The sequence below is a fragment of the Megascapheus bottae genome, chromosome 15 (genome assembly GCF_031878675.1).
Source record: "Megascapheus bottae isolate mThoBot1 chromosome 15, mThoBot2.hap1, whole genome shotgun sequence".
Classification (NCBI taxonomy): domain Eukaryota; kingdom Metazoa; phylum Chordata; class Mammalia; order Rodentia; family Geomyidae; genus Megascapheus; species Megascapheus bottae.
This window is the reverse complement of record NC_143523.1, coordinates 32667388-32684671: the sequence shown is the minus strand read 5'-3', so window position 1 is coordinate 32684671 and position 17284 is coordinate 32667388. Positions and strand designations below refer to the sequence as shown.

General features: G+C 35.4%; 1 protein-coding gene across 2 annotated transcripts in view; it reads right to left on the bottom strand.

Annotated features, from left to right (window-relative positions):
• The window catches only part of Prkg1 (protein kinase cGMP-dependent 1), a 973708-nt gene that overhangs the window by 163706 nt on the left and 792718 nt on the right, over window positions 1-17284 (bottom strand). For both annotated transcript variants that reach the window (XM_090346356.1, XM_090346355.1), the window contains exon 6: window positions 6708-6785. In XM_090346356.1, the coding sequence (XP_090202482.1) occupies window positions 6708-6785 (78 nt within the window). The remainder of the gene's footprint in view (window positions 1-6707; window positions 6786-17284) is intronic.

Genomic DNA, 17284 nt, shown 5'->3' with positions numbered 1-17284 from the left:
TGATCACTCCCATATACAGTGTCTCAAACCATGGAAATTTAGTTCTTAACATTCCTAGTTCCCACTAAGGTATATCATAGAGACTAATTTATTTATTGATAAAGACTTTTATATATGTAGAAACTTCAGAAGGGAGTCTTATTTTGCTGGGATACTTATTTGGGATATTTTGGTGCTGTTACTAATTTTCCAATGAATATCCTTGTGTATATTCCCTGATAAACTTGGATATCAGGAGGGTCAACACCTGTAAATAAATGATGAGATGTTTAACTATATGTATCTTCAGTTTTACTGGGTGCTGATTTCTCTTGGCATAGATGTAAACTTGAACTGTTAATGAATGAAAGCTCATATTATCCTGTATTTGATGTAGATACTCATGCATGTGCATATATGCATATCTATCTATCTATCTATCTATCTATCTATCTATCTATCTATCTATCTATGTAATGGGATATATATCTATATATGACCTGGATCTTTTTTCCAGGAATATGGATAGTAGAAAATAAGCCTTGAATGTTAATTGAAGAGGAATATTTTCCATATTATTATTTTGAGATACTAAGTTTCCTTATGACGATGTGTCTGAACATTTTTTTACTTGTTTTTCTGTTGGATTATCTTTGTTTTTGTTTTTTATTATTGCTGATTCCCTGCATGTGGTTTATCCTCTTACTATTATAATGACACTCTTATAGCCTTTGACGATTATGAGTGGGAATGTTACAAACATTGATGCAGTTTATATGTGAATTATATCTTTATTCCTCAAGAATGAATACCATAAAATAATTGCTTAATAATTCACAATTTCTTTCATTTTCCAATATCTTCCCTGATAAAATTTTAAGAATTTTGTAAAGTCTGATTTACATTTTTTGCCTTTTTGTGTATGCTTTAAGAAACATGTAAGCAAATTTAACTTAATCTCAAGTTATAAAGAAAAATTTTAAACAGTTTGTGATTTTTTCTTACCTTTAAATATATTATCAATTTGTATTGAATTTTCATGTAAGATATGAAATTTAGATTGTTATCAGTGTCTTAATATTTGTTCCAACACTATTCGTCAAAAAGACTGTTGGCTTTCTTTTTTTAATAGGTTGTGTTGCTTGAACTCAGAGCTTTGGTACTTTGCTAAACTTTTTCACTCAAGGCTAGCTCTCTACCAGTTTGAGCCACATCACATTTTAATTTTTTTCTGGTAAATTAGTTGGTGATAATAGTGTCATGGATTTTTTTCTGGCCTGGCTGGCTTCAAGCTAAGATCCTGAGATCTTAGCCTTCTGAGTAGCTAGGATTAGAGTAGTGAGACACCAGTGTCTGGTTAAAAGGTTATTTTTTTCTCTCTCTTTCATCCAAGACTAGGTCTTGAACTTGGCATCTGATGTTTCTCACCAGCTGGCAGACACCCTACCATTTGAGTCATGCCTTCAACCTCATTGCTTTTAGTCATTGCTTGCTGTTTGTTCATCATTGCATATCTTAACTATAAATACACTACAAATTCTATCCCAGAATGTCAATTATAAATGAATGCTGCATTTATCAAATGCTTTCATTGTATTGACATAATAATGTGATTTTTCTCTTTAGGACTGCTAATGTCATGTTATATTGAACAATTCAACTTTTTGATAATCAAATTATAGTAAATACTTCATTCATTTGACTACTTCAAATGAGAAACTGAATATTGGTCTGAATTAAAATTAGCTAATTTTAATTAAGATCCAGAGAAGTGTTATTACCTTGGAGGCATTAAAAAAAATAAAATAAAATTAGTTAATTTAAATTTATATAATAAATGAGATTATTGACCATTACATTTGTCTCTATATTGAACAGAACAATTTTATTAACAAGGAAAAATTACTGGACAACTCTAAGTTGCTAAAAACACATTTTCTTTTTCATTTCTATATAATATATCCTTTGGTTGATTTACAAAAATAATTGGGATGTATATGACTACAGTGGTGATTATGTGCACCCTCCATACTTTTACCTAAAAAGAGATGTTTCTTGTGTTTCACTATTGTCTTTATGCCATGTGTAGTCACATTCTAACTAAATCTTCAAAATAGAAGACTTGCCATATTAAAAATCACATATAATTGTATTAAGCCAATATAATTAATGACCATATTTAAAAACCTATAAATTCTAATGAGGAAATTATGTGATTTTAAATGGTGTGTAATAGACAAAAATTTAATCACAGTTCCTTCTAATGTTAACATTAGATAGAACCAAAGAAAAAATCAATTGGAATGATTGTTATTAGAATACTGAAATTCTCTCTGCCAACCCTGTTGGATTTTTTAATTCAATTTATTTAGGAAAACACAAAATTTTGATGCAACATCACCTCAGGAATACATGTAGAATTCTTTGGTGTTTCTCCTCTTTGTTGAAGGAGGAAGCCATGTTTTCAGGCAACAAGAATGCTCTCACAAAAGAATACAGAACTAAAACAGGCATGAGTTGTTCATGTTTATAATCCTAGCTGCTCAGCAGTCTGAGATCTGAGGATCATGGTTCAAAGCCAGCCTAGTTAGACATACTGAGAGACCCTTATCTCCACATAATGCTGGAAGTGGAGATGTGGCTCAAGTCAACAGAGTGGAAAAAGCTGAGCCAAAGTATGAGGCCCTGTTGGCATAAGAGAACTTTCCACTTGAAGCAACCACAACAGATACTGTATATATCACCGTCACAATATCCTCTGTTCAAGTTGGAACAGCTCACTTCGTGCAGGCTTAATAGTGGAAAGCACATTTTCCAATATTTACTTTATAGTATTTTTCTGTGTGCAAGTGCTAACTAGAATACAAGCTATCTTATGCTTAGACAAATGGACCTGGACAAAAGAAAATCTACTTGTAAATCTGTGGCCTATATTTCGTGACTCCTAACACAGCATGTTCTAAGATAAAGCCATCTCAGTGGACTATTTCTATCCACTTCATACATTTAATAAATGAAAATGTGAAACAGGTTTATTCTAATGTATCTAAAATCCTGCAATTTTAGAAAATTGCAATTCCACAACTGCAGTCTGCTAACCTTGACAATTTTAACCTAACCTTAACTTTAATATAACCTATAAGTTGACGTAAGCTTAACTTTCCTATCCCACACAACTGAGGATGATATATGCTCATCTGTTTTGGTAGATTTTGGTGCATTGGGAATCATAGCAAGGAACATGAGAGATCTGAGAAACTAGGGGAATATCTGCTCAGGCTATCAGACACACAGAAAACCCTGAATGCTTTCAGGGAGTCTAATGCATCACTATTATTTCTTTCCTAGAACCCTAACATTGCTGTAAAGTATCAGCAAGTGATTAGTCCGTGGGGTAAAATTACATGCTCTTTCCATACATATATGTATATGTTGCAAGTCAAAAAAGCACCTCTAATGCACCCATTTCCACTGAAACTGACTTTGTAACCAGTTTTGTAACCATGACTTCCCTTCGATAATGCTGGAAATGTGCAGCGACAGAGTAGCCACACAAGCCTTTGGAGAGCCCTTTTAGTGAGCAATCACAGGATTACATAATAGCAAACAATTAGCAATGCTGAAAAGCAAAAGCTAATTTCTTTTCTTCTGAACAATCAGTGTATCTCCATGAAGATTTTCAGTTTCATTGATTCTTTAGTTAATGTTTGTTAATTGAACCTTAAACTCAAGCAAAACACTTAAGCAACACTTTTATAGGTTCTAACATTACAAAATACAAGACATTTTTATCCCTGTGTGTACACATATTGTTTCAATAGCATGGCAAGTCACTGACATGCATATTCTCAATCTGAAATTAATTCACAAATTAATCTAAGATTAAATCCAATAAGACTTGTGATCTTTTACATGTCCTGTTTACTCTGGCACTATAAATCGTTGCCACAATCACTTGCATTATGAGACTGCAAAATAAATTTACTTGATTGCTAGAAGCAACTCCTTTTCTTTAACAAATGAAATATTTAACTATACCTGCATTTCTCTTTCTCTACACATAATACATACAGAGAAATATTTTCTAATTAAGAACAACAATCACACAAGATAAAGCTCTTGTTTCCATATCTTAGTGTTCTTTCATTTAGTCTCATCCTATATGGCCTTCTATACCTAGGTTTTGAGCTACTGTAATCCTTGTTAGGAGAGTCCTAGATGTGTACTAATTATTACAAATGATGAACTATGTTATTTTTTTCTTTTTGCCCTTAGTATTAATCTCATATTGTTACTGTATCTGACTTTATTACCTGGTATATTGTATATATGTTTATTTGTTTATTTGAAATAGAAAAGGGAAGGCGAAAACAAGATGATTGGGAGGGAGTTGGAGGGAAATGGGGACAAAAAGATGAGAGGGGTATCAATATGTGAGAAGTAATGCATCTACTACCTGACGATTGTTAACTGTAACCTCTCTATGCATTATCCCAACAATAAAAACAAAAACAAAAACAAAAACAATGCAGGCAGGTTGAGGTTAGGAAATTAAATGGAGAAAGATGGGGGAAAAGCAGTGTACTGCTACAGGTTTTATTATTTTTTCCTTTCCTTCCTCTTTGGTTTATTCTCTTCTGTTGATGTTTTTTTGGTTTGTGTACCCTTTGTCTTGGATATGTTTATCTGATGGGGAGCAGGAGGAGAAGTATAGAAAAAGTGGGATAAAGAGTGAACCAATTCAACAGTGAAACCTACTAGACACTGTGTTGGAAATGACTTATACAATCTGGGGGAGAAGGGAGTTGGGAGGGAAAAATTGGGAAAGTATGAGGGAAGAGGTGAAACTCTTCATAAGGAAATACACTCATCACCTGACTTAGCTAACTGTAGCCCCTCTATACATCCCCTTACAATAACAACTAAAAAATATAAAAGGAAATATTTTCTAAAAATAACAAGATAAAAATAAAAGTCACAGTGTAATAACAAATGTGAAGGTAAAAGAATTTAAAGTATTTATAGTACTCTTGTTTTAGGGCATTGATCTAAACTCAATTTTTTCCAACTTACTTTCTTAGTTCCTTAAGAAAAAAATATAGTAGATTCACATTGTTGAAAAACTAAACTAACAGTGAAAACATCATTTTTCCATTAAAAACCAGTCTCCTCTATTCTAATCCCTCTTCTTATATTCTGCCATTTTCAGTAGTTTTTTAAATTATTATTCACTTGATATTCTTATTTTTTATAAAGCTCTAATACAACTGAATATATTAATATTCGAATGTTAAGAAGTTTGTTTAAGGAAGCTTAAATGAGTGCTTCACTGCAAATTCAAACTTAGAGAACATGATTTTTAACCTCATAATATCTCATTATAGTGATATTTCTACTGTTTAAGATTGAACTGAGTTTTAAAGTACACTTAGTATTTTTAACAGATAGATGCTTTTAATGCTAGAGAATTTTTTTTTATTTTTTATTTTTTATTTTAATTAGTAAAAGGGTTACATGACATTTGCCAGATAGAAGGTGCATTGATTCACATACATTGATACCCTTTCACATGTCTTGGTACCCATTACCCTCCCCCCACACCCCCCACCCATCTTGGTTTTCCCCCTTCCCTATCAAATTTCAAATAACCAAATACAAATAAATTCAATATATCAGATAACAAAGTGAGATACTGTAACAATATGAGATAACCAAGGGACAGTAAAGGAGATGAGAGACAACATAGTACTTTAAGGACAACAATCATTCTTTATACGGCTTTTGTTTCAATATCCTGGAGGTCCTTTCAATTAGCTTCACATTATATGGCCTTATGTATCAAGATTTTGCTCTATTGCAGATCTCTGCTAGTAGAGCCCAAGGTTTCTACTGATTATGACGAATGAGGGAAACCATTGAGCCTAAGTTCCTTTGAGTCTGGCTTACTTCACTTAATATGATTTTTTCTAAGTCTTTCCATTTCCTAACAAATGGGGCAATGTCATTCTTTCTGACAGCAGCATAGAATTCCATTGTGTACAAATACCACAACTTGTTGATCCACTCATCAACTGAGGGACATCTAGGTTGGTTCCATATCTTTGCTATGGTGAATAGTGCTGCAATGAACATGGTTGTGCTAGTGGGTTTAGTATGTCCTTGTTTCTGGATGGTTGGGTAAATGCCAAGTAGTGGAATTGCTGGGTCATAGGGGAGTTCTATGTTTAGCCTTTTGAGGCACTGCCACACTGCTTTCCATAGTGGTTGAACGAGTTTGCACTCCCACCAACAGTGTAGTAGTGATCCCTCCTGGCCACATCCCCTCCAGCATCTGTTGTCATTCGTTTTCCTGATCCTGGCCATTCTAATGCTAGAGAATTTTTGCGCATGCACACTTTGAGCATCATCTAGTATGATTAATAGCATCAACTTCCTAGTTTGCAAAGTTTCAGTCTTCTTTACTTCTATGTCTATTTTTAGAAGATCAGTTCTTAAATATTTTCTATACCAGAGTCAGAAGATGGAAGCAGTCCTCCAGCCAGAGGTTTAGCATGGGTATTCTTTTTAAATTTTTTTCCTTCAAGGCTAGAACTCTAGCACTTGAGCCACAGCACCACTTCTGGCCTTTTTCTATGTGTGTGGTACAGAGGAATTGTCCTAGGTCTTCATGCATGCTAGGCAAGCACTCTACTACTATGCCAAACTAGCATGTGTATTCTCTAACTTACCGTTCCTTTGCTGATGATGAAGAAGGTATCTCCTCTTGCACCTTGTCTGATAATATACTCCCCATTTTCATAATGGGTCTGAAAAATAGGAATGGTGGTAGGAAATATGTTAGCAAAGAGATGATCAACCAAACAGCTGAACTTCTTCAAATGTCAGCCCCTTGGGTGGCATGCATTATGATGGAATTTAACTCAAGCTTAGAATCCATCAATATGCAAGAATGAATAATACTCAATAAATACAGTAATTACACCAATATCACATCTCTACTGCTCATTTGATAACTGTTTTGTGAATTCCATTTTCCTAAGTGATTATATTCATGTCTTAAATTTGATCCATTTCAATTGTTTGGTGAAAAATTGCTTTCTCCTATCAACCAAGCATGAAACAAAATAGCAGTGCAGCTAATTAAGCTGATATTTCAGTATTCTTTTATTTGTCATTCTCATCTGGTTGAGTAGTCTCATCATAGAAGAGATCCTCATTTAACTCTAGGTTGGCCTTTAGTGTGCGTTAGATGGCCCCAGATACTTTTTAAGGCACAACATCATGTATTAATGAGTTGACACGAGCCACTGAGGTTTGGCTCTGTTAAGCAGAATATCTTAATTTTATGAGTTGAATTCTGGTCCAGCATCTGTCCAGAAAAAGCCACAAGTGAAGAATAAAGTAAGGCTGCTGGAGGATTATCATACTGAGTCGGTATTCTGACCTGCATATTATCACTACAACCAATCCCGGGGTGGAGATTACTCCAAATATAATTTCCATAAGTAGAGGTGTATTGCTGAATGAGAAAGTATAACAGACAAATGAGCCACTACCATCTGGACCTTCCCTTCTTTATAGCTTAGTGGAGTCTTCCAATCTTGGGGGAAAAAAACATTGCTGAGGAAACATTTCATGCTGTACATGTAGTATCCAGTAGATTGGTTAGATTGCTCTTAATTAACACTTTATATTATGACTCTTAAAATTTGCATTTTGTTTATTCTTAATATAGAAAATGGCCATTATTTTGTCTCTGGAATGTTAACATATTAACTAATGAATGTATTACTTGTTTTTCCCCCCACTCAAAAGAAGTTCATTTTCCTAGTAACAGATTGTTGTGTTTTTTTTGCCAGTCCTGGGCTTGGGCTCAGGACTTGAGCACTGTCCTTGGACTTTCTCAAGGCTAGCACTCTACCACTTGAGCCTCAGCACCACTTCCGGCTTTTTTCTATGTATGTGGTACTGAGGAATCGAACCCGAGTTTTTGTGCATGCTAAGCAAGCACTCTACCACTAGGCCAAACTCCCGGCCCATAGTAACAGGTTTTTAAAATAACAAAGTTCTTCAATCTTGTATATACAATCTGATGTATGCTTTTCAATACTATTTCCTTTTGAAGTATACATATACACACACCTAAGATTATGTATTTGTATACAAACCCTTGTTTCTTGATAAAATTAGAAACAGGGAATCTATATTATTCCACTGGTCTGGTCTATCCTACAAGTGTATCTATGTTCAATGTTTATATAGCAATGAATTAAAATGGAAGCATCTTAACAACAACAGGTAGATTTAAGAAACAAAATGGTCACAGTCAACTTGGATATGTCCATTCCACTCATACAAAAAAACTGAAGTTCTCTATGTACAAAAATGAATTCTATAAAATCTCCTAATAGCATTTTGATTGATATTCTCCCTTTGATGGTGAAGTTGGTTTACACATCCATTGTCTCATGTATTAGTTGCTTGTGACTCTGGGATTCTGAGCATTTGAGATATTTTCTCACTTGATTTAATTCTTATTCATTTAGGTTACATAGTCACAGATGGCTGAGAGCTACAGGATTCAGATAAATCCATCAGTGGTTACAAAGGATAAGCAAAGGGTTATAGGTTAGTAGTTGGCCAATGGGGGGAGAAATCTTTTTCCCTCTTGATGGTTTTCCTCCATTTAAATACAAAACAAGTTTTAAAACTCAGATGTCTCTCCTTTCCTTTCTTCACCAGAGGAGATGATATGACTAAATGATTGATGAATTTGAAAGTAATTAGCTGTATCTGCCTATCCTGGCTTCTTATCTCTTCACTGTGGGAGACTCCCACAGAAGCACTGCATTGTCTGTTGCATTGTCTTCTGCTTTTCTTTGCCAGCTCTTCTCCACATCTAGTGAGGTGTGATTAGACAGGTAATTCTGTCTCATTAAATGATCCCACTGGGATTTATACTTGATTCTCACACCTAAGTTTCGTCCTCTAACTCAGATTTCATTAGTAATAACATCAACATGTTAGCTTCATCTAGCCTTTATTTCATCTTCTTTTTTACTTTGCTCCTGATCCAAGACTGCTCCAAAACCTCAAAATACCCCAGAATACACAGTGTTATTATGATGTCTGTATTGTAGAAGAACAGGCATAAAAACACCTGACTCGTCTGACTTATCCATGGTGGATCTTTGTGCCTCAGATGAGGAATAAAAAGGAGATGACCACTGGAGAATATGCAGTTTAAAATGTCACATTACGGTCCGAGAGTTTGGCCTAGTGGTTAAAGTGTTTGCCTAGCATGCATGAAGACCCGGGTTCAATTCCTCAGTACCACATACATAGAAAAAAGCTGGAAGTGGTGCTGAGGCTCAAGTGGTAGAGTTCTGGCCTTGAGAAAGTCCAAGAACAGTGCTCAGGCCCTGAGCTCAAGCCCAGGACTGGCAAAAAAAAAAAAAAAAACCTTAAAATGTCACATTACATCAGTGGATATACACTTTTTTCTGAAAAAAAAAACATGCAAATACACAGCTTGAGATATAGAGAATTCTTAGTTCCTTCAAGATCATTCCCTTCATTTATCTCATTTCAAAAACATCTGTGTCCCATGGTAGCTACTTTCTTTTAGAAAGCAAAATATCATTTGTAGTATATTAACAGATATGAAGATGAGGGTTTCCTAACCTGAGAATTATTAAGAATTCTTTTTCTAGGGAGTCCAACTCTATTTTCCATACCAACATAGTTATTAATAACATCCTGAGCTCTGCCCACTAGGTACTAGTAGCCCTCAACCCCACTTGTGAACACCTAGAGTATCTCCAGCCACTGCTAATTCCCTAGCTGGGGGCAAGTTTTCCCTCAGCTAAAAAATTACTCTTTTAATGCTTTCATATTTCTAATCCTCTCATTTCAAAGACTTCAAGTTGGCAGAAATATCCTTACATAGCTCAATTAATTCAGAGAATTTATCTAATACCCCTACCATCATTTGAATGAGTTTCTTCATTCAGGATTCATAATCATCCTATACTATGTACACTGGAGTGCACTGAAACATGTTTCTGCATAAGCTCATAATACCCAAGTGTCCAGAGAAGAGCTTATGGGACAATGGCCAAAGGCAAGCTAAGTATGGAAAGGATAATATTTTAAGTGTGGTAACACCAGGGCTATAATGACTATGCTAATCTGAAATGTGCAGTTGCACCTGAGGCATGCTGATTCTTTGAGTCTCTGTAATTATTTTAATCAAATGCCAACAATTTCAGTGTTTTCTTGAAGGTCATTTTTTGTAGCTCTGCCATTTTCTTAGCTCAAATTAAATCATAGAGGTACACAGAACTTAGAAGAATAAAACTTAGCACCTCTGTTAAAAGTTTCCAATAACTATTGAGATGAAGAGCATGTTCTCTGCCATGGCATAGGAGATAGTATGCTACAGTTTCCAGCCTCTTGCTTACTTTTTCCACTTTGTCCTGTCCAATGTACTCTCCTAGGTCACCAGGTCTCAACCACACCACCACCAAGCACATTTACTTTGAAGGACAACTAGACTATCCACCACTTTCCCAGGGCTTTGGGGCCTGCCCAAGGACTGAAATTCAGCTGCTTCAACACACTCATACCGTCCTGCATCGTGCACACTATCCTACTGAACCCTGCATTAGCATGTGCACGTTCTTGTATGGCCAGCCCTGGCCTACTACGCCTAACGTTGTTCTGTGCCCTGCCAGAATTGGAGACTCTGAAAACTTACAACACACACTCATATGGGTGATATGGGTGTGCCACCACCGTATCTCATCTTTGCCTTTCTGAAACTGGCATAACACCCCTCACACATGTACCCCCACACACTCATTGACTTTTTCTCCACTAGTAGCTATTTACTTCTAATGATTTCTTACCAGATTTAAATTCTATGAAGCAAAGGCATTTGTCTGGGTCTATCCATTTTGTCTCTAGTACCAAATCTATTGTTCCAAGGACAAAAATCATACCTTCTACTTTTACAATGTCCTCTTATTTGGTGTCCCTGTCTCTGACCCAGCTTCTCCCATTCTTTTTTCTCTCTGTAGCCAAACTGACTTTTCAAATAACAAATAAATTAGAATCACTTTGAGGGCAAAACTATTTGAATGGATTAATGCCACATTAACCCCATAAATGACTTACTGCAATATGATCCACCCCCATGTATCTATCCTCATTCCCTACCCTTCCTCTCAACCTTGTCCATTTCATGTCAGATGCTTTCTTTCTGTGCTTTGTGTTGCCAGGTAGGTTTCTTCCTTAAAATATTGCCTTTAATAGATCCTGAGGTTACAACAACCATCTTTAAGATCTTTAAGATTTTTTCGTGTCTTCAAAGGGGCTTGTCTTTACTACTTGAACCACAATACTTTTATCTGCCTGATGCAGCTATCAGGGCCTTGTCTCTTCTCAAGGACCCTTTTTTTTTAAATTCCTCAGATTGCTGTTTAAGTCAAGATGACTCCCATTGAATAGTACAAAATATCAGGCATGTCTGGACCCCAAACTCATCAGTTATGTATGGGCAGATCCTGATGACTCAAAGGTCAACATTGCCTGAAGGATCTGGAGTTGATTCATACAATTTCTAAAGCTTCCACAATGGATGTGTGAGAGTCCCCAGGGCCAGAAGTAATGAGACTATATGGCTTCACTTAGACAATAAATTTATGACTAACATCTGGAAGTTGTAAACCAGTAAGCTGAATGAGAATCCAAAGACTTTTATGGTAGCCTCTTGGGCTGCATGAGTTGACATATAAGTATAAAGATTACCTGCCATGAATGCGCCTATGTGTAGCTTCTAATAGGATTGCCCCCACAATGAACAGGACTTATTGGTGTTTTTTCATTCTTGTATGACTAAAGGAAAACTCCAACTCCAACTATTACTGTGACTCCTCATTTCAACTCATAAAATGTATTATGTAATCTGTTCAGTAGGCTACAGTTGTTTTTGTAGAATAGAAAACATGGAGCAAATCATTCCCGTTATAAACTATCAAAGCTTTGTGTGCTTGCATGAATACTCACGTATGTGCTAGATGCAGCTGTAAACTATATTAGTCCTTACTCCAAGAAACTCTGACTTTTTAAAAAGTACTCTTCTTTACCGATCAAATCATTTCTTCTTTTTAACCAATACTAAAACATTTGTACTATTTTTTTCATTTTTGAATAATTTCACCTTTAAAATGGTGTCTATAGGTTGAAAATACTGGTCTTTTACTTAAAGGATGTACAGTCTCCACCTAATTAAATGACATCCTGTTCTGGTTCACTCTTTGCTTTCTTATTTGACTCCCTTATTTAATCCTTTTTACCTGCCATCTTGTCTCTTCTGAGTTCTGACAAAACAAAGTGATGTATGTTTACAATTATATAAATCTAACTACTTAGAACTCCCCTATGACCCAGCAATTCCACTACTTGGCATTTACCCAACCATCCAGAAACAAGGACATACTAAAGCCACTAGCACAACCATGTTCATTGCAGCACTATTTACCATAGCAAAGATATGGAACCAACCTAGATGTCCCTCAGTTGATGAGTGGATCAACAAGTTGTGGTATTTGTACACAATGGAATTCTATGCTGCTGTCAGAAAGAATGACATCGCCTCATTTGTTAGGAAATAGAAAGACTTAGAAAAAATCATATTAAGTGAAGTAAGCCAGACTCAAAGGAACTTAGGCTCAATGGTTTCCCTCATTCGTCATAATCAGTAGAAACCTTGGGCTCTACTAGCAGAGATCTGCAATAGAGCAAAATCTTGATACATAAGGCCATATAATGTGAAGCTAATTGAAAGGACCTCCAGGATATTGAAACAAAAGCCATATAATGAATGATTGTTGTCCTTAATGTACTATATTGTCTCTCATCTCCTTTGCTGTCCCTTGGTTATCTCATATTGGTATAGTATCTCACTTTGTTATCTGATATATTGAATTTATTTGTATTTGGATATTTGAAATTTGATAGGGAAGGGGGGAAAACCAAGACGGGTGGGGGTTTGGGGGGGGAGGGAAATGGGTACCAAGACATGTGAAAGGGTATCAATGTATGTGAATCAATGCACCTTCTATCTGGCAAATGTCATGTAACCCTTTTACTAATTAAAATAAAAAAATGTTTTTAAATCAAAAAATAAATAAATAAATCTGACTACTGAATTTTGGGCTTAACATTTAAACATCCAATGGTATTCACAATGAGTACACATTTTGTGCTTCCCTAAATCCCAAACTTTCTTGAACTCTTTTGTGGCAAGATCATATTATTATCATTTAAGTCTTTTAAATACTTTCAGAATTTATGACTCAGAGACAGCTGTTGGGCTAGCAGTGGTTATCTGAACTAACTGAATACTTACTTTGAATATCAGACAAAACAGGAGAAAATACTGAGTTAAAATAACACAATTGCTTAGATTTTGTGTGATATTTAATTGAGCTCTTTGGTGACATATTTTCCAAATGGATTTTTTGCTCTTGTTTTGCATTCAGAAATCATGAACATTTTTTCATAGAGTATAATGATTCAGAGAGACATCAAGTCATGTCCACAAAATGCTGAAAGAAATCTCTAGAAAGAACAGTTCCTTTCAGTCCAATCCATTTCACAACAAATTAAAATGGTTTAGAGAGTAGACAGGCAGGCATTCTCATCCTGCATAATTAAACTACAACTCAAATTTAACAATTTGATCTATAAAAGCAATTAGCTTCAGCAGAACTTGGAAATTGTTTGCCTTGACAGATTATGAGACATGGCATGAGAAGCAATACAATCCAGTGTTTCAGAGCTGCCATCTGATATATAAATATGCTCTGAAGTTTCTACCAAAATAAATATAATACACAAAAAGGAAAAAAAGAAGATTAATCACAGTTTCTCATGAACCCTATCCCAGAGATAATGAAACCAGTCAAAAGGATTATGACTCACCCAATATTTTACTTTTCTTTTCTTTTCCTCTTTAACAAAGTGATATTTAACATAAAGGTCTTTTTCAGTCACTAAGAGCAATAGAGAAAGCACAGAGGATTTGCATTGCATGGTGGTGGTGGGGATTTTTCCAGTAAGAATATTTGGTTTTTGTGTAGAACTTTTCTTGAGCCAGAAAAAGTGCTGACCGTCCTTGCTTATGAGTACCTTACTTTTTGCTTTTATTGTGAGGAGAACAAGTTTAATTGAAGTAATTTCTTTTACAGGAGGGTATGTGAGGTGTGTAATATCCATGTAGCAAGTAGATAGTTTCAAATCCTCTGTGGGTGGGAGATGTGCCATTCAGCTTCTGAATTTGACTGCTTACTAATACTTTTAGGCAGTTTATTGGGGCTACTGTCTAAGTTTTCTCTCAAGTAGATTTAGAGCAAAGACCTAGTTCTCTCTAAAGTTCTCCAAGAAATTTCAGTGGTTATTCATGGTCAAGAACTCCATACAGAAAGTACCAGTCTTGGACATACACTCTCCTAGTAAAAGATTTTCTTTCCAGAAAAAATTATAGACTGCAAGTTTTTCAATTTTACTTCCCATTTCTGATTTATTTCACATTATTTCACATACACACACATACACACAAACACACACACACACATACACACATACACACACACACACACACACACACACACACACACACACACACATGAAAGGCATGCCCTGGTGTTTCTCTGCCATGCTTTCTCTGAGCAATTTTAACAGAAGCTATTCCATTTCCCTCAAATAGAACCATTGTGTTTAGTATGAGATTGGTGTAAAGGAGATTTCTGATTCCAAATGTAGTGTTAAATGACCAAAAACTGAAAGATATTCCTTTGCAGATATTTAAATCCTAGGTGCAAAGAAGAGACAGTGTGCTCATGGCAAAGATTATTTTTTTCTATTTTGGAATAATAATGCACCTTTTAAAAATATTTCACAGGATCTGGCTTACTTCACTTAAAATGATTTTTTCCATTTCCTTACAAATGGGACAATGTCATTCTTTTTGATGGCAGCAGATAATTCCATTGTGTATAAGTGCCACATCTTCTTGATCCAGTTATCTACTGAGGGGCATCTAGGTTCTTTCCATATATTCACAATGGTAAATAGTGCTGCAATGAACATCGTTGTGCTAGTGGCTTTAATATGTCCTTGTTTTGGGACATTTGGGTAAATGTCCAGTAGAATTGTGGTTTCCCTCATGTGAAATAATTAGTACACATCTAGGCCTCTCCTAGCAGAGGATTACAATAGCACAAAACCTAGGCATATAAGATCATATAGGATGAGGCTAAATGAAAGAATCTTCGATCTTCAGGATATGGAAACAGGAGCTTTATCTTGTGTGATTGTTGTTCTTAATGTACTATGTTATTTCTCTTTTCTTTTGTTGCCCTTTGGTTAATCTCATATTATTACTGTTTCTGACTTTGATACCTGGTATATTGTATATATGTTTATTTGTTTATTTGAAATAGGAATGGGAAGAGGGAAACAAGATGATGGGAGGGGGTGAGAGGAGGGAAATGGTGACAAAAACATGAGAAGGGATATCAATGTATGAGAAGTAATGCATCCACTATCTGGCCAATGTAACTGTAACTCCTCTATACATTACAATTTTAAAAATTTCACAGGGAAGAGCGAGACTTAGTAAGTGAGGATAGGTGCTTCCAGCTGCACATCAACAATCTTGTAGAAAACCAGAGACACCATCATAAGTCTCAGCAAAACCTTTTTTGAGGGGCTCCCAAAATGATCAGTCAGCAGTTAGAATTTGGAGGGTTTGAGGTTTCAAACCAATGCCTTGTGGGTAGCAAAGTAACTTTGTTTCAGTTTGAGTTTTTTAACTTGGAATTTCACTGTTCTCAAGAGAAGTAAGGTTATTTAAATCTGGAAATTTGTCATTTCATATTTAGGACAGATAACACTATTCGAATTCCATTTTGCTTCTTTTTGTTTTGTGTTGGTCCTCAGGCTAGATATCAGGACCTGGGTGCCCTAAATTTACTTGAGTCAACCACAGCTCCACTTCCAGTTATACTGGGTTTTTGTTTGCTTGTTTCTATGATTAACTGAATCTCAGAATCTCATGGACCTTTCAGTTTATCTGGATTTGAATTGCAATCCTCAGATATCAATTTCCCGAGTGGCTGGATTAAAGGTGTGAGCCACCAGCACTTAATTTTACTGCTAGTTTCTAAGACATCCTTCCACACCAAAGAAACAAATTGCACCAATATCTCAGATTTCTGGACACTAAACTAGTAAGAAATTATTAGAAAATAATCTGTCATACTCAAGATGTCAAAATCAATTCTAAGCAGGCAATGACAATTTGCTGAAGCAAACATATCTTATGGCAAAAATAAATTAATTTCCCCATCAATACTCCCGAGATCCATTTAACACAGTCAAAAGATTATAAACACCTTGTACCTTATATGCAAGTTATAAAGAACACTGAAATAAACTTTTTACTTTCCCTCCATATGGAATGAATGACTTGGAAAGGAGATTACAAAAATTCCAGCAATGGTATAGCTCTAAAGAAAGAAGACTAAGGAAAAATATTAACTGAAGGGTAACCAACTGGCTTAACTTAAATGTGAATGCTTAAATGAGAATGCTTGAATATAATACACTGTATAAACAAGAACTATATTTCTGACAGCATAAAAGTAACTTTAAGTGTTACAATATGAAAATTTAACGGCACCCCACTTGATCTGGGCACTCGACATTTTCCCATAGTGGTATCGAGAACAAAAATACTTAAAACGAAATGTTTACAGCTTCTTTCTTGTAATTAAGTTTAACTAAGTGCCAGTCTTAAGTTGATAATATAGGCCAATTTGGTCTACTCGTTATTTATTTATTTTTGCTTCAGGTTAGAGTAGTTTAATAAACTTACAGACCTTTCTAAAGTAGCAAGTCACTTTTGTGGGCATTAGGGCAAAGCTAGGTAATCCCCTTCTCATTTCTCTCTGAAAATTATTTTATCCTTCTCTATTTGGAAAAGGTAGAGTGGAAAACAATACAATTTTCTGTGTTTGTACAAGAAAGTTGTCTCCATCCTGAGTTGTATATTAAAAATAGAATATGTGGGCCAGGAGCGTGTTCTAGTGATAGAGTGCTTGCCTAGCACACACGAAGCCCCGGCTTCAATTCCTCAGAATCACATGCATAGAAAAAGCCGTAAGTGGTGCTATGCCTTGAGATCAATTCCTAGTACTGACACACACGTGCACACACTTGTGCACACACACACACA